General features: G+C 33.2%; 4 protein-coding genes across 5 annotated transcripts in view; 1 reads left to right on the forward strand and 3 right to left on the reverse strand.

The window, feature by feature from the left end:
• LOC111718428 (nucleoredoxin-like protein 2) lies at nucleotides 1–2,085 on the forward strand. Its single transcript, XM_023494011.1, has 4 exons — nucleotides 1–186; nucleotides 1,163–1,246; nucleotides 1,683–1,733; nucleotides 1,868–2,085. The coding sequence occupies exons 1-4, from the start codon at nucleotides 28–30 to the stop codon at nucleotides 2,012–2,014; spliced, it is 441 nt and encodes a 146-aa protein (XP_023349779.1). The 5' UTR covers nucleotides 1–27; the 3' UTR covers nucleotides 2,015–2,085.
• LOC111718426 (serine--tRNA ligase, mitochondrial) lies at nucleotides 1,650–9,011 on the reverse strand. Its single transcript, XM_023494009.1, has 10 exons — nucleotides 8,567–9,011; nucleotides 7,467–7,528; nucleotides 6,800–6,852; nucleotides 6,416–6,479; nucleotides 5,809–5,903; nucleotides 5,622–5,691; nucleotides 4,943–5,039; nucleotides 3,111–3,184; nucleotides 2,686–2,786; nucleotides 1,650–2,252 (listed from the first exon to the last, which is right to left on the reverse strand). The coding sequence occupies exons 1-10, from the start codon at nucleotides 9,003–9,005 to the stop codon at nucleotides 2,036–2,038; spliced, it is 1,272 nt and encodes a 423-aa protein (XP_023349777.1). The 5' UTR covers nucleotides 9,006–9,011; the 3' UTR covers nucleotides 1,650–2,035.
• Nucleotides 9,011–14,780, reverse strand: part of LOC111718429 (39S ribosomal protein L55, mitochondrial) — a 21,944-nt gene continuing 16,174 nt past the window's right edge. The window contains exons 2-5 of the mRNA XM_023494012.1: nucleotides 11,539–11,601; nucleotides 10,890–10,995; nucleotides 9,309–9,399; nucleotides 9,011–9,141 (exon numbers count right to left, since the gene is read on the reverse strand). Of these exons, the coding sequence (XP_023349780.1) occupies nucleotides 9,072–9,141; nucleotides 9,309–9,399; nucleotides 10,890–10,995; nucleotides 11,539–11,601 (330 nt within the window). The 3' untranslated portion in view covers nucleotides 9,011–9,071. The remainder of the gene's footprint in view (nucleotides 9,142–9,308; nucleotides 9,400–10,889; nucleotides 10,996–11,538; nucleotides 11,602–14,780) is intronic.
• Nucleotides 11,603–14,780, reverse strand: part of LOC111718424 (uncharacterized) — a 10,254-nt gene continuing 7,076 nt past the window's right edge. Inside the window, exons 10-14 of one of the 2 annotated variants that reach the window (XM_023494005.1) lie at nucleotides 14,590–14,730; nucleotides 13,838–13,999; nucleotides 12,988–13,097; nucleotides 12,231–12,806; nucleotides 11,603–11,846 (exon numbers count right to left, since the gene is read on the reverse strand). In XM_023494005.1, coding sequence (XP_023349773.1) covers nucleotides 12,761–12,806; nucleotides 12,988–13,097; nucleotides 13,838–13,999; nucleotides 14,590–14,730 — 459 coding nt within the window. In that variant the 3' untranslated portion in view covers nucleotides 11,603–11,846; nucleotides 12,231–12,760. The remainder of the gene's footprint in view (nucleotides 11,847–12,230; nucleotides 12,807–12,987; nucleotides 13,098–13,837; nucleotides 14,000–14,589; nucleotides 14,731–14,780) is intronic. The other variant, XM_023494004.1, reaches the window with a different exon arrangement.

The raw sequence follows: 14,780 nt of genomic DNA on the forward strand, positions 1-14,780 counted from the left end.
AATGATTTCGACTGTTCTAGAGAGAATATGGATTGTTTAACTGGACAACAGTTACTGAAGAAGGATGGAACGGTTGTATCTGCCGACTCCGCCCTAGCGGACAAGAAGATAATTGGTTTCTATTTCTCCGCCCATTGGTGTCCACCCTGCAGACTGTTTACTCCTGCCTTGGCAGAATTTTATACGGTATTTTTTAATGCTCCTTGGATACAGGCAGAATGCATGGGATAAGAGATACAAGACTTATAATACAGGATATATGATACAGGATACATGCTACATGATACATCATATGATGTATGATATAAGTTAGAAGGACACATGATATAGGATATAAATTTGAAAGATACACGGTAAAGGATTTAAGTCTGAATTTCTAAATGATACATGTATGATTCAGAATACAGGAAGTGATATAGGATATATGAACAATATATAAAATCATGTTTTTGGACAAGTTTAACAATTTCATTTAATGTTATAAAATAATAGAATTCTACTTTTTATCTTACAAAGGATGTGACTTCAGAAACTAACTGTACAGAATGTCTTCGGTCTGTTTCCTGATATTAATGATTCTTTGCAACTGTAAACTTATTACTTTCTTTGCCAAATCATTATGTAAGTCAATTAAGACTATACTTATTCTTCATGACAGAAAACTTGATTGAACCTTTAGAGAGTTGTTTTTATAGATTTTTACGTCATCTTTGCAATCTCATTCTTCGTGGGTAACCCTTTATTCTGTATGATACAAGATCCAGGATGTACTTATTTATTTATTTCTATTTATTCGTACACAATTATAATGGAACAATTTAAAAGCAACGAGGATTGAGATAAAATATTGAATTAGTGTAGAGTCGAACACAATAAAAAACTCCACGCATTTTCTGACGGATTCGCGTTCGAGAACAGTTTATCTACATAGGTTTCATATGATTAACGATATAAAAATGATTGATACATGCTATAGTATATGTATGATACAAAATACAGGATATGATACAGGATATATAGGACAATACACAAGATTTCCTGTTAATAAGCAGATTAACAAATCTTGGCTTTTTTTAAATACAAAATGAAAAATGTAACTTGCTTTTTCTATATTATTGTTCCAGGATATTTTACCTATATATTATATATGCCCTTTCAATAGGATCTTGTGTCTAACGGGGAACCTTTTGAGATAATATTTATCTCCAGTGATAATTCACCAGAAGAACTTATGACCTATATGAAGGTAATGTTAGTTAGCAAATTCGACCAACAAATTTTTAAAGGAATAGAGTCTTTGCCACATACTCTGATCTTCTATCTATCTATCTAAATCTTTGCACCCTCATGGTGTAAACATATGACATTTGAAACTATTAATTCTGTAAGTTTAAAATATCAAAAAGTTTAGGGATAAGAACGTTCGAGTTTTTGGCAAAGACTCAATCCTTTGTTAAATTTTACTGAATATCTTGTATCGACTTTCCTAGAAGTATAGAGTACCCTATCTCTAACCGCATGTATAAATGTAAAGACTTAAAGATCACAAAAGTCTGCAAAATTTGTCTAAAATGTCGCATTAATATAATATTCTGACAAAACATTGAAACCTGGATACAAATTCACTGTCATTCTTGAAAATACCAAAAAAAACTTATTTGCTTTATTTTTTGTAAAAATAGGAAAGTCATGGAGATTGGTTGGCAGTACAGCATGGAACAGTTTTATCACAGGTAAACAGAAATTTATCAACTTCAAATCGTACAAATCAGTGATTCGGATCCATCGATATTTTGCCCCTTGGATCCGGATCTGGGAAGCCAAATTGTCATATTACTTGAGCCCAATATAATCAAGGTTTGTCTAGGATTTGAAGAAAAAGTTCCAAGTGTCAGGGATCCCGACCCTAATCATCTTAAACAGGGACAACGACCTCATTACAAAGACGGGACGGAGCGAGGTCACGGAGAAGGGTCCTCTGGTTTTTCAGAAATGGCTGGCAGCATCGAAATAATAATATTACAATTTATACATTTTATATTTTCGTTTTTTCAATAAAATTTGCACTCGTGATAAAGGACAGATTTGGTCGGAGCTTCTTTGGTTTGCCCTGGAGAATCTCCCTGTTTCTTAGGTAGGGTCGGAGAACAGGAGGGATAGATATTGAACCGTTCAGGGTCTGCAACTGTTCACACAACGCTATGATCATTCTGGGAACTGCACAAGCTGTTCCATTTACAGTGTGGCAAAATCTAAAATAAATAATTGTTAGAAAATTCTTAAATTATATAAAATAATTATTAAGGTTTCGCTTTCTTTCATGATAACCTTTCATTATTTTGTACCAGTATTAAAAAAGGTAAAAGGTTTTGAACGTCGAAATTACCTAAAACGTGGCCGAAATATATGATTAATTTGAACCATTACAAAAAATTTACTGTAGATTTTTTTTCAGATTAATTCATGAAAATTGACACTTATGTCACTTCTTCACAATCATATATTTTTTGTTAAGCAATTTGGAGTGTTTATAAACCTTATAAAGGTTTGCTATGAAACACAGGGTTACCAACAAAGGATGAGACGTCTGCACGAAATATATCTTCTTCGTTTATTTTTTCAGCTGCAACATCATAGAGAAGTAATAATTGAAAAAAGAGAATCGTTTTTGCGTTCTTATGAGACCTGTTATCTGTATCTGTTATATTTAACCGTCTAGATTGATAATCTGTACAATCTGAACACGAGGAGATTTCACCCCAGAACATTCTACCTGGCATCCACGCCTAGACAAAATAGAAATATTTTGTCAAACAAACCTTTTAAGTAGAAAACTTTCAAACATTTTTCAGTGGGACTGTGGAATAAGAAGATATTAAGCCATATTTTGTGTACTTTATGTTGTAATAAATGAAATACCAGTAGCTATCAACTTACAAAGTAAATGGGTAAATGCACAGTTTCGATATTTCATCAATTTCATGTTTAAACCCTAAACTAGATTCGTCTACTTATTCCACAATAAATGGGTCTCTGCACTGTATAAAAAGTTGTAATTGTGATCAGGGTAACAAAGAAAGATAGCTTAGTTATATATATAAAATGCTTACTTCGATATCATATTTTCTAGCCGCAGGGTTTCCTAGCTCGTCAGGCGACATGTCCAACACTCTGTAGGATAAACCTAGGATATAGAGATTAGTGTGTATCCAGATACATATACAAGTAGGTTAAACCTAGCATATAGAGATTAGTATGTATCCATATACATATACAAGTAGGATAAACCTAGGATATAGAGATTAGTGTGTATCCAGATACATATACAAGTAGGATAAACCTAGCATATAGAGATTAATATGTATCCAGATACATATACAAGTAGGATAACCCTAGCATATAGAGATTAATATGTATCCAGATACATATACAAGTAGGATAACCCTAGGATATAGAGATTAGTGTGTATCAAGATACATATACAAGAAGGATAAACCTAGGATACAGAGATTAGTGTGTATCCAGATACAGATACAAGTAGGATAAACCTAGAATACAGAGATTAGTGTGTATCCAGATACAGATGCGAGTAGGATAAACCTAGGATATAGAGATTAATGTGTATCCAGATACAGATACAAGTAGGATAAACCTAGGATATAGAGATAAGTGTGTATCCAGATACCTATCCAGTGGGATAAACCTAGGATACAGAGATAATTGTGTATCCAGATACAGATGCAAGTAGGATAAACCTAGGATACAGAGATTAGTGTGTATCCAGATGCAGATACAAGTAGGATAAACCTAGAAAACTAGTGTGTATCCAGATAAAGATACAAGTAGGATAAACCTTGGATACAGATATCAGCTGGTATCCAGATACAGATACAAGTAGGATAAACCTAGAATCAGCGATCAGTGTGTATCCAGATACAAATAAAAGTAGGATAAATTTAGAATACAGAGATCAGTGTGTATCAAGATACATATACAAGTAGGATAAACCAAGGTTACAGGGATCAGTGTGTATCCAGATAAAGGTAGGATAAACCTAGAACACTGTGCTCAGTGTGTATCCAGATACAGATAGAAGTAGGATAAACCTAGCATACAGAGATTAGTGTGTATCCAGATGCAGATACAAGTAGGATAAACCTAGAAAACTAGTGTGTATCCAGATAAAATACAAGTAGGATAAACCTTGGATACAGATATCAGTTGGTATCCAGATACAGATACTAGTAGGATAAACCTAAGATACAGAGATCAGTCTGTATCCAGATACAGATACATAAAGAACAATCCTAGTTTACAGAGATCAGTTTGCATCCAGATATAGATACAGAGCTGAAAACTTTAGAATGGGATATCCTTAATCCCGATCGGTTAATTAATCTGGAGATTAATAACAAGAGGAGAACAAGCCATATTTAATCTGGAGATTAAGAAAAAGAGTGGATCAAGCATTAATCCCGATATCCACCATTCTAAAGTTCCCAGCTCAGGTAGGGAAAGTCTTGAGAATGTCTTTAACCTATTTAATATTCAATCAAAGTCGGAGTGTTTATTATTATTATTGACAAATTATTGGCTTTTTTTGGACTAATTACTAAATTCTCATGTTTTTGGGACTCTGATCTCTGTATCTTCATGGAATAAATTCAATCACGGGTTATAATCGACCTAAACCAAATTGAAATGAGCAATTTTTTTTTACAAAAATGTAAAGTTGGTTGTTCATGTGTTGGAGAAACCGTGGATAAAACCGTAAATACAAGATTAAACCTACCTAGCTGATCAAAAACAAGATTAAACCTACCTAGCTGATCAAAAACAAGCTTAAACCTACCTAGCTGATCAAAAACAAGCTTAAACCTACCTAGCTGATCAAAAACAAGATCAAACCTACCTAGCTGATCAAAAACAAGATTAAACCTACCTAGCTGATCAAAAAGCTCTCTCTCTATTGAATGAACCAGTTCTAGTGCATCCTGACTTGAGTTCTCATCTCCTGATGTTACAACAAACATCTCGACCTAGATACTTGTCCGTAGATCAAACTATTCTTATTTGTCCGTAGATCAAACTGTTTTTACTTGTCTGTAGATCAAACTATTCTTATTTGTCCGTAGATCAAACTGTTTTTACTTGTCCGTAGATCAAACTATTCTTATTTGTCCGTAGATCAAACTGTTTTTACTTGTCTGTAGATCAAACTATTTCTACTTGTCCGTAGATCAAACTGTTCTTACTTGTCCGTAGATAAAACTATTCTTATTTGTCCGTAGATCAAACTGTTTTTACTTGTCCGTAGATCAAACTATTTCTACTTGTCCGTAGATAAAACTGTTCTTACTTGTCTGTAGATCAAACTGTTTTTACTTGTCCGTAGATCAAACTATTTCTACTTGTCAGTAGATAAAACTATTCTTATTTGTCCGTAGATCAAACTGTTTTTACTTGGCTGTAGATCAAACTATTTATACTTGTCCGTAGACCAAACTGTTCTTACTTGTCCGTAGATCAAACTGTTCTTACTTGTCTGTAGATCAAACTGTTTTTACTTGTCCGTAGATCAAACTGTTCTTACTTGTCCGTAGATAAAACTAATATAATACCTTGTTGAATTGGTGTACTCGGTACAGACCTTTATCCTGTTGGTTTTGGCTTGCTTCGGCTCGGTAACATCTAAAATATATCGTAGAGGTTTAAGACTAAACTGCACAGCACAAAGTTTCAATGGTATATCTTGTATCTGTACCTGGATACAGCACATAGTTTCAATGGTAGATCTTGTATCTGTACCTGGATACAGCACAAAGTTTCAATGGTAGATCTTGTATCTGTTTCGACATTAAATAACCACCAATCCCCATCTCTGCAGTTCCGGACAGTGCAGCCTACAATATATTTCATGTTTAACAAAACAATATTAAACTGCACATTACCATACAATCTACATATATAATTTGCATGTCTGTCTGTCTGTTTGTTTGTATTCAATAAACGTCGAAACGGCTGAAACAAAAAAACAAAATTCGATTTTCATTAAATTTTGAAAACCACAATTTTTTTTTTATAAAATCCGCGAACTTTTTGTTTGTTTTTGTTTTTCAATGTTTGTATACAAAGAGAAAATTTTCACAATCGAAACAGAAGATGGGCGCGAAGCGCCCTGAAAGCCGAGTACATTAGAATTCAATATATTACAAGAAGATACATGACAACTCTATGCGATGCAAGTTTTTGTTGAGTGGGTGGGGGACCGGGGAGTGGTCCTTGTTATACAGATAAAAAATTATTTCACATTAAATTTAATCTAACATAATAGAGGGGCACACAACAGTTGCTCCCCCACCCCGTATCTATACATGACAACCTTTATTAAGAGTGGTAAATTAATATTTCTAACCTCACCAAATTCTTTACTTAATCTGTAAACTTGACTTCTCTCTCCGTCTACTGTCATACCACATCTAGAGATAACAACACAATTCATTTTCAAACTCTAGAAATAACTTCTTTAAAAATTCAAAATATCTGAGTATCTAGGTGCTAAACAAAATACTTCAGGTCGGGTAGAGAATAAATCATTCAGAAATTACTTTCCCGATCCCTTTTGTTTTGGATAGCGCATTTGACAAAACTAGTTCAAACCAATTACACAAAGTTTACTTAAACCTTCACTTCCAGACCTACCAACAAATATTAACTAAAGAACAGAACCAACGTACAAGATATACAATCCATTTAAAGAAAATGGATAAAGCAACCCCCCACCCCCCACACAACATACCTTTGAATAATATCTGGATGTAAAATATCTGGAACTGAGATCAGATTAAATCCCTATAAATACAAAACATGGAACAATTAAAATTTTTTCCACTTAAAACAAAAAATGGAACTTAACTAAAATTGTTGTATAAAAAGGTGAACTTTAATCAACAAAAAAACCTAATTTTAGAGAAAGATTGGTTTAATCAGAGATTAAAGCAGAAATATATATTTATATAAAATCTGTTCTTAGCAGTTTAATATCTCCGGAAACTTAAATTCTTCCGTTTAAAAGTTTACGCTGTGGATATCGAGTTCAGTCGCTGGAACTTTCCAGTATTCCAACCAAATGTTTCGCACTTAAGATAAAATAACCAACGAGTATGTTAAAAGGACTGTTAGAGTAATTTCAAGCAAATCTCATGCAAGGGTGGCACAGTACCCTTAAAAGCTCTGTCTGATCAAATATTAATTAGATATCATTTATAATTTTGAAAACTGCTTATTTCAATTGTGGTTTCTCTACAAAAACTACTTGCGCATTTCTACTGCAGGAATTGTTAAAAACAAACACTTTCAAACCTAGAAAAGCTACAATATCTTCTACATTGCCATTTTTGTATGAAAGTTCACTTGAAATTTAGTTTACTGTCCCTTTTACTGAAAAATATTTGACCTAAACCTACCTTGCTACTTAAGGTATCAACTGTCCAGTGGATTAAAGCCTGCTCTAGCTCAGCCAGTACTCCTGGGTAGATTTAAACTTATTTTATTTATTGTGTATATATCTTTAAAGGGACTGTAAAGGAAAAAAGAAAGGGGGTATAGACTGAAAGCTAATCACTTTAGCTCTTGATCGCGACCCATGAAAATTTATCTAATGTTCCTGTCTCGAGAAATTGATATAAAACTGTGTTAAATTATACGAAAATTCATATACTTAAAATTTAGAAAATCTTTAACTTAAATCACGTGACCAGAATTATCACCAATTGCAGAGCAGTATACTGGTCACGTGTCTCCGCCTGCATCACGTGACCACTATACTGCACTACCATTGGTGGATTATCTGGTCAAGTAATACGGACGTATAAATAATATTATGCATTAAATCTATTAAAAATAGAAATAAAAAATATAAAATTAGAATTGGAGTAAACCTAAGTTACAATTAGCTTTCTCTAGGATATCATCGTTTTCAGATTGGTTGCTTATTTGCTGAATTTGATCAATCTAAACCCACTACTTTTATACAAAATTGTTTATATATTAATTTTGACAAAGTTGTATATCAATTTCTCGAGATAGGACCATCAGATATAACTTTCATGGGTCGCGATCGAGAGCTAAGATCAGCCTATACACCCTTTCATTTTTCCTTTACAGTCCTTTTAAAGGGCGTTTTCTCTCTGAATGAGTTGTGTTAAAAATAATAAAACTAAAATATTTTCACATAATTTCAAATTTCTTGAATCAGAACTGTTAAACTAAATACAGGCTTGTTAATATCAAAATCCTTCTGAATAAAATTTTGCCTATTAACATTTGGACACATCGGACTATGTTTGTGTTCTAAAACCATTTTTTGCTTTTGGCAACTTACATATGACCCCATTGGAGGATTGTGGCAAGTCGAATAAAAAATGTCTATAATTACAATTTTTGAAAATTGACCAATTCAAACAAAAAATCTGAGAAATATTTGTTTCTTGGAGTACGAAATAATATTGAAAGAGACATTTGTAATCCCTAATTTATGGTTAATAATAATTGTTTCATTTTAGACCTGTTAGATAATAAGTTCTCTCTCCACTGAAGTAAGCTAGGTTCTGAATTCTCCCACCTCCAAGTATACGGCTTATTTCCTCAAAATTTCGAATCTTAAATTCAGGGGGAATAAAATCCCGCTGGAACACTACCCGTGGTTCTGTCAAGTGACGAACCTTACTGCTGGACATATTGGGGATATTAAGCAGTTCTTTCATAAGCACTTCAGCAGTTGGATTCAGTTTACTTAGATCTATAACTTTATCTATATCCGATGTGCTATTTCTAGACTTAATATTTTGCTTGATTAAAGCCGTATTCTCCGGATTCAGGTAAAACTCCATGTCTAGGTTAAGGTTGGGAAGTTTTAACTCCGGATTAGGATATTCAGATAATCCTCGCCAGGTTTCTCTAAATGCCAAGCATCTCTGCTTAATCAATCTTCTTCCAAGAATCATATTTATCTGAAATCATATTTATCTAAATTGATTGGACTAAAACTAAATACTTGAGAGAGAGCTGGTTTATATATATTTTAAAGGATCGAAAGAATCTCCTGTATCTTCAGTTATTTTCAGCGCTTGCTTCGGTCTCCTGAAACATAGTGAATAGAATTAGATCATTAAAATTTAAATTTTGAAAATCACTATTTAAATAATTTTTAGAAAATAATTTTCAAGCGTTCTTTTAACCCAGATTTCCTTGTTTATATTTTTACCATTTATTAATATTACAATACTAAATCGAAACATTTTGTTCACCTTATTAGTTGAATTTGTCTTTTTTGTGCTGGAGTAGCGGACTCGAGATCTAGGGGCAATTTCAGCAGAACCCGGGGCTCAGGGTACTTAACTGAATACAGAAATCTATTCGATATTGTTAACACAAATTTAGCATGATTTTCTAATAATTAGGACCTTTCCTAGTTCCGGTTTTTTTCTTTCCAAATAATTATGTTTTGCCCTGTATTCTTTCCAAATAATTATGTTTTGCCCTGTATTCTTTCCAAATAATTATGTTTTGCCCTGTATTCTTTCCAAATAATTATGTTTTGCCCTGTATTCTTTCCAAATAATTATGTTTTGCCCTGTATTCTTTCCAAATAATTATGTTTTGCCCTGTATTCTTTCAAAATAATTATGACCTATCCTGTATTCTTTGCAAAAAAGTGTGACTTAAACTGTATTCTATCAAAAGAATTATGACCTACTCTGTATAGTCCAAAACCCTGAAAAGTTTCCAAATAATTATGACCTACTCTGAATTGTTTTTAAATAATTATTACTTGCTCTGAAAAGATTCCAAAAAATTATGACTAACCCTGAATAATTTCGAACAATTATGACCTACCCTGTATAATTTTCAAATAATTATGACCTACCCTATAGTTTCCAAATAAACATGACCTACCCTGTACAGTTTCCAAATAATTATGACCAAGCCTGTATAGTGTCCAAATAATTATGACCAAGCCTGTATAGTTTCCAAATAATTATGACCAACCCAGTATAGTTTCCAAATAAATATGACCTACCCTGTTTAGTTTCCGAATAATTATGACCTACCCTGTTTAGTTTCCAAATAATTATGACCTACCCTGAATAGTTTCCGAATAATTAAGGCCTACCCTGTTTAGTTTCCGAATAATTATGACCTACCCTGTTTAGTTTCCGAATAATTATGACCTACCCTGTTTAGTTTCCGAATAATTATGACCTACCCCGTTTAGTTTCCGAATAATTATGACCTAACCTGTTTAGTTTCCGAATAATTATGACCTAACCTGTTTAGTTTCCGAATAATTATGACCTACCCTGTATAGTTTCCAAATAAATATGACCTACCCTCTATACTTTCAGAGTAATTATGGCCTACCCTGTATAGTTTCCAAATAATTGTAGCCTAGCCTGTAAATTTTCCAAATAATTATGGCCTACCCCGAATACTGATTAGTTTCCGAATAATCATGACAACGACAAGGAGTGAATGCTTTCCTAAATAATCATTTTAACCCCTCTTTTAAAATCCGCTAAATTATGGGGGAAAATAAATGAAATTTTAAGATAAAATTAATAACTTTTTGAGTATAAAGTATGAAAAAACTTACCTTTTCAATGTTTGATATTTTGTTTTTTCCCAAGATCTTCAAAAATCATTTATTACAAATATAAACCCCCTGATGACCTACCCTGTATAGTGCTACCGTCTGGTTAAAAATATAAACCCCCGGATGACCTACCCTGTATAGTGCTACCGTCTGGTTAAAAATATAAACCCCCGGATGACCTACCCTGTATAGTGCTACCGTCTGGGTTAAAAATATAAACCCCCGGATGACCTACCCTGTATAGTGCTACCGTCTGGGTTGACAACTGAAGTTGGAAACTGGTACATATACATTGCTCTCTTTGTTCTCGTTATACCAGCTCGGTTACAATTTAGGTTCCTCTATAATAAGACAAGGGTATATATTTTGCAGTGCTTAGGATCCGGATCCGTTGGATCCACAAGATTTTGACTTCATGGATCCGGATCCGCAAAAGTATGCAGATCCACGGAGCAAAATATCAACCAAATACTGAAATAAAAATGTTAACTCTCAAAACCCAAATCTGAACTTTTGAAAAAAGAGAGATTATAAAATTTTCCTGATTTCTGAATCGTTAATTAAGCCTTAAACTTTGCATACAGTGAGACCTATAAAACTGCTGAATAGGAAGATGATCATGAGACCCAAGTTATGATTTATAATTATAATTAGTCCTTTGAACATAAAACACAGCAATTGTGCAGCATACACAAACCCATTTCAATTAAAAAGTTGATTTTGGAACAATTGAATAAACTATTTGCATTCTAACAACTACAAATGAGATTGTCGAAATGTCATCATCATATTCCACAGTTTAAAGGATCAAATTGTATTTATGTTCTATATTAATACATCAAGAATAATACTAAAGGCAAACAAATAAATGTTAAACCCTAAACCTGTTGAGAGACGAGAACTGTCTGTAAACCTGGCACCAGGCTCACCAGCTTTGAAACATTCATCTGAAACAATTGATACCTAAACTGGGAGTTCATGAATTTAGAAAGGGGGGTACGAATAGAACGTATCATAATTTTCGGAAATAAAATGTGGAGAGAACGACAATCAAATAAAAAAATATGATTCGTATTAAACCCCCCTTACAGAACTCATGAACATTCCCATATTATAAAACTAATCATTAATTAATACATCAACAGCAGCAGTTAGAATATTCATGTAGTTCAATCCTCATGGTTCTCAGAGCCTAAAAATACAAAATTTTACAATTTAACTGTGATGTAGTTTAGAATAAAAAGACTAAATTGTTCGCAACGATTAAACTTGGGTTTCAAAAAAGAAAAAAAATTAATGGAAATTTCATAAATTGTTGTTAAATACAGAGTGTCTCTAAAAACAGAAGTTATACCAGAGGAATTAAATTATATTTGAAAAATTTACGATTGGTTCAGAATTGAGGCTCTGGTGTCACCTACTTTTCTTTTAGAGACACGCTATTTACGATGTCCATTTAATTTTTTACAAATCACTTCATCTATAAATATCCATTAATTTTTTTTTTATAAAACATATCTACCATTAAAAGATCCTAATTTGTTGGCGAGATAATTATCTTTAATACTAGATATACCTTTTATCTGTTCGACCAATGGGTTTCCTGAGAATCAGAAGAACGAGTGCAGTGGGAAGAACGAGTGAAATAGGACGATGAATGGAGCGGAGAATATAATGAGGAGAACTAGGAAAGAAGGAGAGACTTCCTAAAGTAGCAATAGTGACGAACTAGTGCAATATTTGTAGAACCTCATCAAGATCTTGGCATTAGCAGATCACGGAGTAGCAATTTAACCTGGAGCTTGGAAGAATTGACTTATCATGTATTTGAGTTGTAGCAGTTTATTAGAGTACATGGTAGTAGCGGTAGAAGTTGGAAGTAGCTTTAGCGATTTATCCACCAAAAAGATGGTAAGTATTAAAACTTAGAATAGTATAAATTGCGAAAAATAGGTGGAAGTTAAATCAATCCAGTTAGTAGCAATTTATGCAATAAGGTGTAAGTAGCAATTTATCCAAAAAGGTTTAAATAGCAATTTATCCAATAGGGTAAAAGTGGCAATTTATCCAATAAGGTGGAAATCCAAGTCAATGAAAGGGATGTCGCTAGCTCTGTTTATGCTGTAGCCGGAGGTGACGCCGTAAAGATTTTCTAAAAATAAAAAAAAAAGATTAAAACCAAAAAAATACAACTTTATTTCAGTTTTAGAGAAGAAATACCATATAATTTTTAAAAATCAAGGTTTAACGAACTAAAAAAAACAATGAAGTAAAAATAAATATGATAAGACAATTTTGAATTCATTGATGATCTTGGTTTGAGCAATATTTACCTTGAGAGTTGTAAAGAGCAGATTGGACATGAAACTGCAGAGTTATCTTTAACTTGCTTCTCTTCAAGAGAATCTCCAAGTTTTCCGGCCAACCTTACACAGTGCCGAACCTATATTGAATAATCAGGTTCAAAAACAGCTTTCGCAGAAAAAGCTCTTTTAATTGTTTTAATTGTATTTTATTTTCTCTTCACACAGTAAATTTATTTGGCGCACAAATGCTAATTCAAAATATATAATTTTTAGAAAACAATGTTCTCCTGTTATTCTGAATAATAATCAAATAATTCTATTACTTAGATCTTCCACGGGTTTCAAGCTGTGAAAGAATTCCCCGGGGGGTGTCCAGGCTTGAAAGGTTAAGTTCCTCTGATTTTAAGACTTGAAAATTCAACCAATTTCCCTTTATACGGACAGTACAGGAGATTATACGAGAATGAGATCTGCAAGAAGCCCCATTTTGAGCAACTCAGACCGCCTACAGTAGTATCCGACCCTACAGGTAAGATCAATCCCGACCTCCTGTTCCTAGGAGAGGTGCAACCTGGAGGAATGACGTTATCAAGGTCACAATGCGTACCTTGCAACAGGCATATTTTAAGTGACCCTACTTTTAGAGTGAAATATTTTAATTCCCAACGGTCGCAGTACCCTGAAACGCTTTTCTTGATTAGGACTTGGAAAGATATTAAAATCTCTTTTTTGAATTGTGGGTTCTCTATTAGAAGGACTTGCGAATTTCTGCCGCAGAAAACATGAAGGATCGGGTATACACCTCTTTATATTGCAATTACAACGATAGTACCTTTAATTCTCCGGGTTTCAAGGTTTTGTAAACTCAACTACTTGCCTTGAGATGAGATATCAGGTTTCTGAGTTTAGCCATTGTTTTGTTGCAGCCAGGGCAGGTTTTATCCAGTTTTTTCCCTTCTTGGAGATAATTTATAATCTTTTTCTTCATTTCTTCCTCCTCTTCCTCTTCAAACAATCCTCGAGAGGTTTCATAGCTCACCTACAAGGGAACATTATATAAGGTTAAAACAGTTTTATTTTCCACAATTTTGTTTAAGAATCAATTGTCTAAAAATATTGAAATTTGAATATAACTAATATACTTATACAAGAATTTTAACACTTACACAAACAACAGAATCGCTTTTATAAATCCCATTTCTGTCCTTAAAAATATACCCCCTCATGACATGATATTCCCACAATTACCGCTTTATGATTTATTTATTCAGATCAATGATGTAACATAAAAAAGGACAGAACCCACAAACTAGCGAAAAATATAAAAGTATAAATGAGAAGAACAATTTATGAATTAATTTCAGGACAAAAACTTACTAAAGAACTTAGTTCTTTTGACGCAAACTCGGATTTTTTAGTCACCATATCTTTGCAAACCTAATGTCGTATATCTTTGATATTTCAAACTATGAATTCTGTTGGATTAAATAGTCCAAGTTTGAAATCAGAAATATCCAAGATTTACATTACCAGGTTGTGAAGATATAGGGATTTTTTCCACAAACTTCAATTTTATATTCAAATTTGTTGAAAGAACTCGGTTCCTTTATTTCATGAACAATTTTTCACCTGTGTAGCTTTCGAGGAAATCTGGATCCCTGTACTCGAATATCCTTCCAGATCTCGGGAACTGGAAATACCAGGATCAAACTCATAAGTATCCCGACCTGAACCCTGTTCTCTCGGTTTCAACATCTTTCTCCGTGCAACCTTAGATAGAAGTTTTCATTTATAACACGACTCAATTTCACGCAGCATGA

The sequence above is a fragment of the Eurytemora carolleeae genome, unplaced genomic scaffold (genome assembly GCF_000591075.1).
Source record: "Eurytemora carolleeae unplaced genomic scaffold, Eaff_2.0 scaffold176, whole genome shotgun sequence".
NCBI classification, from domain to species: Eukaryota; Metazoa; Arthropoda; class Copepoda; order Calanoida; family Temoridae; genus Eurytemora; species Eurytemora carolleeae.